This window comes from Seriola lalandi, unplaced genomic scaffold (assembly GCF_002814215.2).
Source record: "Seriola lalandi dorsalis isolate HSWRI2012SDOR001 ecotype SW California unplaced genomic scaffold, Sedor1 jcf7180002054952, whole genome shotgun sequence".
Lineage (NCBI taxonomy): Eukaryota > Metazoa > Chordata > Actinopteri > Carangiformes > Carangidae > Seriola > Seriola lalandi.
Window position 1 is genome coordinate 44,589 of NW_019525503.1, and position 9,245 is coordinate 53,833.

The following is a 9,245-nucleotide window of genomic DNA, read 5'->3' on the forward strand; positions in this document are numbered from 1 at the left end:
CTCATTATGCATTATTCTTCTATTTTTGTCCGTGAAAAAGAAATGCAAAAATGAGAAAACTTCAAAAGCTGCAGATGTCAGAGAGGTGAGTGGGGATCTGGTTTCCAAAACTGATCATCATTTGAAAAACAAGAGCTTTGTTTAAGGCAAACTGAGGCCTTTAGATCTGGAAGCCTTTCAGGTGAAAGGTGAAACATCGTCGAAAAACTCAATCGAGTCCAAGTCCAGTTTCCTTTGTAAAGCTCCAACAGACACCGGGACCTGGATGACTGAGAATCTCCACAGACACGTCACCTGTCCGTGTTAAAGTACCTGCATCAAGCTCTAAAAACTCCTCCACTGGTCAAGCTGCACCTGAGCTCAGATGTTGACAAGAGCTCGGTTTTATTTCACAACACGGAGGGAAAGAGGAGACGAGAGGGCGGCGAGGGCGGTCAGGTGCTGAGGAAGCACATCTCAGCTTTCACCGGTTTGAACTATGTTTGGTCCCTAAGCTGTGTACGACACCGTGTAATCCAATCCGAGGCTCTATGGGGAAGCGAGACCCCCCGCCAGTGTGTGGTCAAAGTGGATTATAGCACAATAACGCTGACACACGCACACACACACACACACACACACACACACACGCACAAAACAATAATGTCTGAGCTCCTTTCCCGTTCATTATCATGTCTCCAGTGTTTTCACTGTAATTTTTAGTACGACTTTACATCTGTCCCTGTTTTGTTCAAACGCATTACGACTTTTTTTTTTTCCATCTACTCTAATTTTATATTAAAAAAAATTGAACTAAACATGTTTTTTGTTTTTGGGACATTAGGACAAACAGAGGGAGCAGACGGGCAGAAAGGGCTGAATCATTAATCACAACACGACAGAAATCACAATATCTATATTATAATATTATATATATAATAAGAGCAACATCCAAATCACATCAGGTGCAATTTTTGAAGGTAAAATAAGTCACAAAAAGATGTTGTGGTTCTACAGAGACGCCCCGGCCCGTACTGTCAATCATACTCAGAGGAAAGGGAACATGTTTGTTTGGTACAGGACCACAGGGGAAAAAAACAAAAAGCCCCATATGACAATTGTAATTTGATTTTAATCAAGAGTGTGAAATTAATCAGTAAAGTGCATTTATTTTTAAAAAAATTAATAAATTTGAATTTAAATATTTATAAATTTGGCTTTTTAGTTTTACAACTAACATTAAGAAACGCTGAAGTTTAGTTTTCACTTGACCAGAATTTTCATAATGTAATCAAACCAGAAAAATGTTTCACTAATGATAAACAATCTCTGTAACAGGCAAAGAATTACCTGGAGACCTGATAAGATTTAATAACTCTTTGATTAAGTTTTGTGCATCACATTTGCTCAGAAAAACAAATACACTGAGTTACTGACTTCTTTCTCCTTAATTTGAACAGTCTATGTTGTGTGATTAAAAAGTTAAAAATCTAAATAAATTTCACTGCAATCGGAATAATTACTGAGCCAGAAGAGCAAGAAAGAGGTGAGAATAGTTGCATCAACTATAATCAATCACTGATTTAATGCAGCAACTGACGAGCCTGTTGCAATGAAATAAAACACACCCACAGGCTTCAGCTGCTGACGTGTTACTGCGGCTTGTATACGGTGTGACACTGTATGTAAGAAGCGTCAGGCTGTTCGGTTTATATGTATTTATGTATATTTCACCTGTCGTCATTTTACTTTAAATTTAACTGACTTGCAGAAAAACAAACAACAGAGGCTTTTGAGCAAATCGGTTATCCTGCAGAGGTGGTTCATGCAAGTTTTGGTTCCTTTTCTCACAGTGGAAACTTTCATTGTTGCCGACATGTTTTCTGTGAGGGATGAAAGTATTAAACGCTTTAACAGCCACCAACCAAATCTGCAAGGTGTGAGGGTTGTATACGCAAAAGGTAAATTTTGGGAGGAGCAATAAAAGTTCTTCCTGTTAGAGCGTAAGGATTCGTAAAGAAATAAAAAAGGAAAATACAACATTCAACAGGTGAAAACGTCCCAAATTAAAACATCAAGGATCAGTGCATCACAGCAAATAAAAAACAGAATATACAGAGATGAAGAGCAGAGTGTGAATCTGCTCACTACGGGTCAATCTGTCAGAGTGAAGCAGCGTTCAGCTCGTGGCTGATGGTGTTTCACTGTGAGGATTTCATCCTTGCTGCTTTCACTGGAACATGGTGACCTACTAGGAAAACAGGATTACTGCAGGTGTTTGGGTTTGACTCTGTGTATGAGACACAGAATCCAACCAGCTTAGAGTGTAATGGGATTGTAAAGTGAGGATTCTCCAGATAATCACTGAAAGGAGGTCTGGACGATACAGACGACACGGATCTGACTGACTGATTATCGACAGGATGGTGGCAAAAAAATACCAAAGATACAAACATAACACACACACACACACACACACACACACACACACACACACACACACACACACCTACCCGTCTATCTGAGGCCACCAGTCTGAATTCTTGCAGGAGTTTCCCAAAGATGGATCTGTGCGTCTTCCTGAATGGATGGATGGTGCCCTGCAAATAAAAAAATAAAAAAAACATCAGAATAATAATTATTAAAACTAATTAACTAACTTTTAATGTGGGAACAAATAATGAAACCTCATGTAATGTGAAGAGAAATAAAATGCCAGATAAAACAGCGCTGTGTAACCGTCAGGAATGACATTTAAATTAGCTTCGATCAGGTTCATCAGGTCTGTGACTGGAAAGCAGAGTAGGAGGTAAAGCTTGAGCTACAGCACAACCATGTGGTGTGTTGGTGTACAACACTGACTTATTGTAAATGTTTTTGGTAATTCTTTGTTTCTTAGTTTCTTGCGTTCGAAAAAGAGATTTTAATCTCAATGAGACTGTCTGATTAAATAAAGATTACATTAATAAAAAAACTCTTATTGAAACAATCCAGAGAAGAAGGAAGAAGCTACCGTCCTAAAATCTACAACAACAAAAAAAATCAGCAAATCAGAGTCATATCTGGTTTTTATATGAGGTTTCTGCAGAATGATGTTCGGCTCCATCGTGGTCATTCCAGTTCACAACACACCAGAATTTATCTTTCTAAATGAGGCTGTTGACTGTGGTGGGTTGGGACACAACACAACACAACAGTTTATTATACAATTTATTTTGGGGGGAATCTCAGTGTCATTATTCCCGGATGTTCTCATCGTCACTTAATAATTAAATTGAACTGAAGGTAGAAAAGTTGCAGAGTTCAGACACAAACTCATGATCATCACACAGTTTCTAACAGGTCTAAGCTTTATTTTTATAGCACCTTTCAACAAACAGGAAACTCAAAGTGCTTTTACATAATACAGACACCTGCAGAGCTTCCATTTAAAGAAGCTTAAACAGGAAGCGGAGCTGTTTCTCTCAGCGGCTCCGTACTTCACGACAAAGTTTCTTTTTTTAAAATCACCTTTTCAAGAATTTAACAGCCAGTCACGCAACAACCATGTGACAACGGTTTTCAACAGACACGTCTGACCCGATACAACCCAGAGTCTCTTTCAGATGCTGCTGGAGTTTGTTCTTTTCTAAGTGATGCAAGAGATCCAGCAGCTTCACGTCAGCACATCTGACTACACAAACACCAAGTCTGACCTGGTTCAGGCTGAGATACAAAACATCACCGAAAATAATCAATATGTAATCATATGTTGGGCTGAAGCTAATCATTGTTTTCATTATCCATTATGTCTTCTCTGTAACTTAAGATAAGAAAAAGCAGCAAACTCTCTCATTTGAAAACACAGAACGATCATGTCTAATCATGACCTTCCCCAGAATGTCTGGTTGATTTATTTTCCTCCATGTTGAAAGAAAATAGTTTTTATGTGCAAAACAATAAATAAGTGTTTGTATATGAGACATACACAAACAGTGTGGTCGCTGTGAAGCAGTTGCAGTTTGACTCTGTTCTCATGCTCACTCAGTGTTGAACCTGATTTACCACTGTACAAAAAGTGGGTGTTTTCTTCTGAAAACAAAAGCCGAAGGAAACCGAGCTGGAGCCAAGACACCAACACTGTGTGCAAAGCATCTATACCTACACTGTGAATTCATAAAGACTGGGGCTGGTTGCACAAAACACCTTAAGTTTTCTACTTATGTTACTTAAGGTTTAATTCCTCCTTAGCTGAGGGAGTTACTTAAGGGCGTTGCAAGAAAATCTAGTCAAAGCTTTCCTTAGAAATTTACAACATTGAAAGAGATTTTACAGCAGTAAAATTCTACTGTTTCCATGGAGACTGTCGATTTGCTGCCATTAGCCATTATTACTTGTGATACCTGTTAGCTCATCGTGTCGTTGTTTTGACGGGAGCTTCACCACGGTGAAGTTTGGTTGTTAAGGTTTAAGTGATTCCTTAAGTTCAAGACTAAGATAAGTAGAAAACTTGAAACACTTAAGTGAACATTTTAAGGAGGACTAGTAGTGATAATAGATCTTGAAATAACAGATAGACATCAACCCTGAAACCCAATCTAACAGATAAAAACCAACAAAAGCGGTAGAGTCACTCACCAAGACGTACGTGTCGTGCTCATGCTTCTTCCTGTGCAGGGGGACATCTGTGGAAGAAAAGAGATGTCGCTGTCAACATGTTCAAACATAACAATCTAATCACAGTGAGGTGAACAAGACCGTCAAGCGCTGAACTCCGAGGAGTTTTTTTTTTTTTTGTTTTGGTGCAGATAATGATAATCAATGTTTCTTTGCTTTACATGAAGGACAGGAGTTCAGAGTCAAGTTCAGCTTTTACTGTGATTTCCAGACAAATGTATGACAGACACACAGAGTAATGACATGTCATTTCTAATGGACCACAGTCCGAAACAGAACAGATTAATTAAAGACGAAGGCAAACATTAAACAACATTTAATATGTCCAAAAAACAAAATAACATTGACAGATATTATCAGCATTAGTAGTTCCACTTCATTACTAGAGTTGGTCTTATTTTTGTTGATTTTCTGTAGATTACTTTTATCAGTATAATAATAACACTGTACACACCAAGTTTATAGCTTAAGTACCTTGAAGAACTGTGTGCACTTGTACCGAGTAAAGCAAAAATTCTGTTTTCTTCGCTTTGCATGAATTTAATTGAGAAATAAAAGCTATTCATGATGTTAAAGCATCCTCACTTTACTTTTGGTGCCTAAAACATTTGCACATACAGATGGTGACACATAAGAAAGTCAGTTTCCGTACATTACACTGCACTGAGATGTAGTAGGTTGCAGTAAGGACTTGTTTTTCCCAGGTCCCTTGAAAAGCCACCAGTATAATATAAGTAAAATCATAAAACGGTGGTCCATATATATATATATATATATATATATATATATATATATATATATATTCATTCAACTTCATTAATGTCAAAATAAGCAATGGAATCCATATTTATTGTTATTAGATTCGACCTACACCACCTACACTTCTACAACTCAAGTTCAGTGAAAAACTTTAAACTCCCCAAAAGTAATGTATGGTAAAATAAACTGCACTTTGTATATAGCTAATTAATAAATAAAAATATTAATGGCATTATTTTGAGAGTATGCTAAATTTAATTTAAGTGTCTAAAACTTTAGAACAACACTGTATAACGATATTCTTATTTTAAAATAATCCTCCATTTTATAAGATTTCATTAAAATCACCAACTCCCGCCACAGACAGACGCGAATCAGGTGGTGACAAGATTTCTGAAAGGTCCTAACAGGTGAGTTAAACAATGAGAGCCAAATACACTGTAGTTAGCTTGTTTGTCTTCATACAAGATACAAAATACAAACTTAACGACAACAAATTAAATTTCGGGGAAGAAAATACGTCAATATCTACGTCACATCTTGCTTTGTATTAAAGTATAAACCTGTCGTTTCAGCGTTTTAGGTGATTTAGACGTTAAACTGCCTCCGCTTGTTTACAGGACTCACAAACGTTAACGTCAACACACAACATTCAAAGGCCCCACACGGACACACCGAGCTGGTTTAAACTGGTTTAAACTGACCGTTAAGAACAGTGTTAATGTTAATTCTGTCGTTATAACCGAATTACAGCGGGAATAACTGAGAACCAGCGAAGTTAGCTCAGCCCTCCGTTTGAATACGTGTTATTAGCCGTTAGCCTGCTAGCATAACAAACCTGAATCCTTGATGTTAATCACATCCACCGACACCATGTCAGGTTTATCCAGCGGGCCCACCTTCCTCTCGGTCACCCCGGACGGCACCACGTCCGGCTTCGAGCCGAACTTTCTGGGGTAAAAGTCCCCGGCATTGTGATAAGACAGACCCGAAGACGTGGACATCATCCCCTCCATCGCCATTTTGGACTTCCTGTTCCCGTGAGCCTCTTTCATTTGGTTGCACAGGCGCATGCGCCAGCACAGATCTATATATAATTGAATTGAACTACATAGTAGTGACGGTTCATATACTATAGAGATCTTTTTTATTATTTAAATCCATATTCCGGTCAATGGAAGACCAGGAAAATATATATAAAGGAAATTTTAGAAATAACAAAAATAAAAATTAATTTTGGTAAGACTTTGAGATAGTAGTTATCACTTACAAAGGTGTAAATTTAAAGAAATGTTGTCATGCCTGTCTTCCTGACACCAAGAGCCACAATTAAAATGAAATGAAATCCAATAAAACCTATGAACAAATATGGTCAATGGTAAAAAGTAAATGTGTACATTACATTTTTTCTTTCCGCAAAATAAAGAGATGTGGGGCAGCATAATGCATTTGAAAATGTTATAAAAACATTCAAATATTGATTACAAAACTCAAACGCATAACAAATTAAAATGCCAGTAGGAGTTTATTGTAATAATAATATAGTTCATTCAGAATTTTAAAAAAGATGAAGAAAAGCACCTTTCCCAGCAGCAGGAGCACAGACAACACCCAGTGCCCACCCCACAGAATGAGCATCAGGAGGAGACCCCTAGCAGTGAACCCCCGACACAAGCAAGAAGGGAGAGACCAACCAGACAACCCTAAGTCAAGTGGCCCAAAGCCAGTGACAAAGAGGCGTGGAGAAGTCTCGACCAAGACCTGCATACCATCCTTGGAAAATCTCTGCAAGGGAGCGCAACCACCAAGCTGAACCTCTTCGGTAACATCATATACGAAGAAGGCAGGGAGAGATTTGGAGAAATGGTGCGAAGGAAGAAGACCCCCAGGGAGCCAGGGAGGCGAGAGAAGGAGATACTCAAGCTGGTAAAGGAGAGGCGGGCACTCAGGAAGGCCTGGAGGAAAGCTGACGAGAATGAGAGAGAAGGTCTGAAGGCACTCTGGGTCCAAATCAGAGACAGGCTGGCGACCTTGCGGAGGGCTGAGCGGATCCGGAGACGGAGAAGCAAGAAAGAGAAAGACAGAGCGAGGTTCTTCCAGGACCCCTTCAATTTTGCCAAGAGCCTACTGGAGGAGAAAAAGAATTGGAAGTTGGAAACCACTGCACAGGAGCTCGAGGAGCACATGAAAAGTCAGCTAGGTGACAAGGAGAAGAACTTTCCACTTGGTTCGCCAGGACACGTGCCCCGCCCTGCTGAGCCTGAATCTCAGTTCGACACGACACCACTAAGGTGGGCTGAGATCAGGCAGGTGGTAGACAAGGCAAGATCCGCCTCAGCACCAGGTCTGAACGGTGTGCCATACAGGGTATATAAGAGCTGCCCGATGGTGCTGAAGCTCCTTTGGAAACTGATGCGAGTTGCCTGGAAGACACAAGCCATCCCATCAGAGTGGCCCAAAGCAGTGACTACCTTCATCCCAAAAGAGCAGGATTCCTGTAATATCAACCAGTTCAGAGGAATTGCCCTACTGAATGTGGAAGGGAAGGTTTTCTTCTCAGTTGTGGCGAAGAGAATGACCAGCTATCTCCTAGAAAACAGCTATATCGAAACCAGCTGCCAGAAAGCAGGCATCCCAGGATTCCCTGGCTGTGTGGAACACTCAACCATGATTTGGAACCAGATTCAGACAGCCAAGCGTGAGCAGTCAGACCTGCATGTTGTCTGGCTGGATCTGGAAAACGCCTATGGTTCTGTCCCCCACCAGCTTATCACCTTTGCCTTAGAGTTCTTCCATATCCCAACCTGCATCCAGAGACTGGCAGAAAGAGCCAGCTTCTGGCTGTGGCTGAGAAGGAAGGATATGTCGTGGGGAAAACAAGGGTCCTAGGGGTAGCTGCAGGGGGCGGCAGGGAGACGTCCCTGCCGTTGCTCCACCACTGCGAGATGTGGAACGAAACATCAATGAAATGTGGCTCCCGGCTGATGACCCTGCAGCTACCTCACAGGCACCGTCGGAGGTGCGTCAGGCGGAAACGCCCTGCAGGCAGCCATCACCTGTGCTTGCATTTAAACAAGCAGTATATTGTTTTTTTTAATAAACTTGTTTATTTTATTAAAAAAAATAATCTACAAATAATTATACAAAGAAACTGTTGTGGTTAGACACTATTTATAACCAGGAAAAAGTAAAACTTGCAGAAAACGGACAAAATAAAGATCTAAGAATGAGAGAGATGTGGTTATATGAGTGATCATGCTGCTGATTATCTTCAAATAATATAAGGTTTGTTTTTGTGATTAAAGTGTAATAATGATATACATGAACTTTTTATAGAACATTTTATGTACATGTCTTGAAGCTTTCACAGTGCACCGCAGCAAGTGAACCTACAGTTAGATGTGTTGTAGGAAATCATGTGAGAAGACGACAGTATCTAGATGTGTATAAGAGACAGCACACACACACACACACACACACTCACACACACTTTCCAGTTCAGCTGCAAAAAGAGCAAATTACATTCATTAGAGACCAGTTACAATCATCTTGTTGTTTCCATGAGCAGCAGCTCCTGATCTTATTGGTCCTTCCAGACATTTACAGCAGTAGCAGCAGCGGTGGCGGTGGCGGTGGCGGCGGTAGTTACCAACCAACCAGCCTTCAAAAAAGAAGAAGAAAAAAAGAGGAAACAAAAACTTGGATATAAGTAAAGAAACAGGAAACGCCTCCAGAGAGAGCCACTTCCTCAAACAGTCGGGGGTGAAATGGAAACCTTACCAACGATGAGAAAAACGTTCCTCAGTGTCTTCAGCGTGTGTTCCTGTTGTGTCAGTCTCAGTCCCATGTTT

At 40.1% G+C, this 9,245-nt stretch overlaps 1 protein-coding gene across 1 annotated transcript in view; it reads right to left on the reverse strand.

The window, feature by feature from the left end:
- Window positions 1-6,449, reverse strand: part of slc30a6 (solute carrier family 30 member 6) — a 49,955-nt gene extending 43,506 nt beyond the window's left edge. The window contains exons 1-3 of the mRNA XM_023394669.2: window positions 6,233-6,449; window positions 4,597-4,643; window positions 2,493-2,579 (exon numbers count right to left, since the gene is read on the reverse strand). Coding sequence (XP_023250437.2) covers window positions 2,493-2,579; window positions 4,597-4,643; window positions 6,233-6,449 — 351 coding nt within the window. The remainder of the gene's footprint in view (window positions 1-2,492; window positions 2,580-4,596; window positions 4,644-6,232) is intronic.
- Window positions 6,450-9,245: the final 2,796 nt, after the last annotated feature.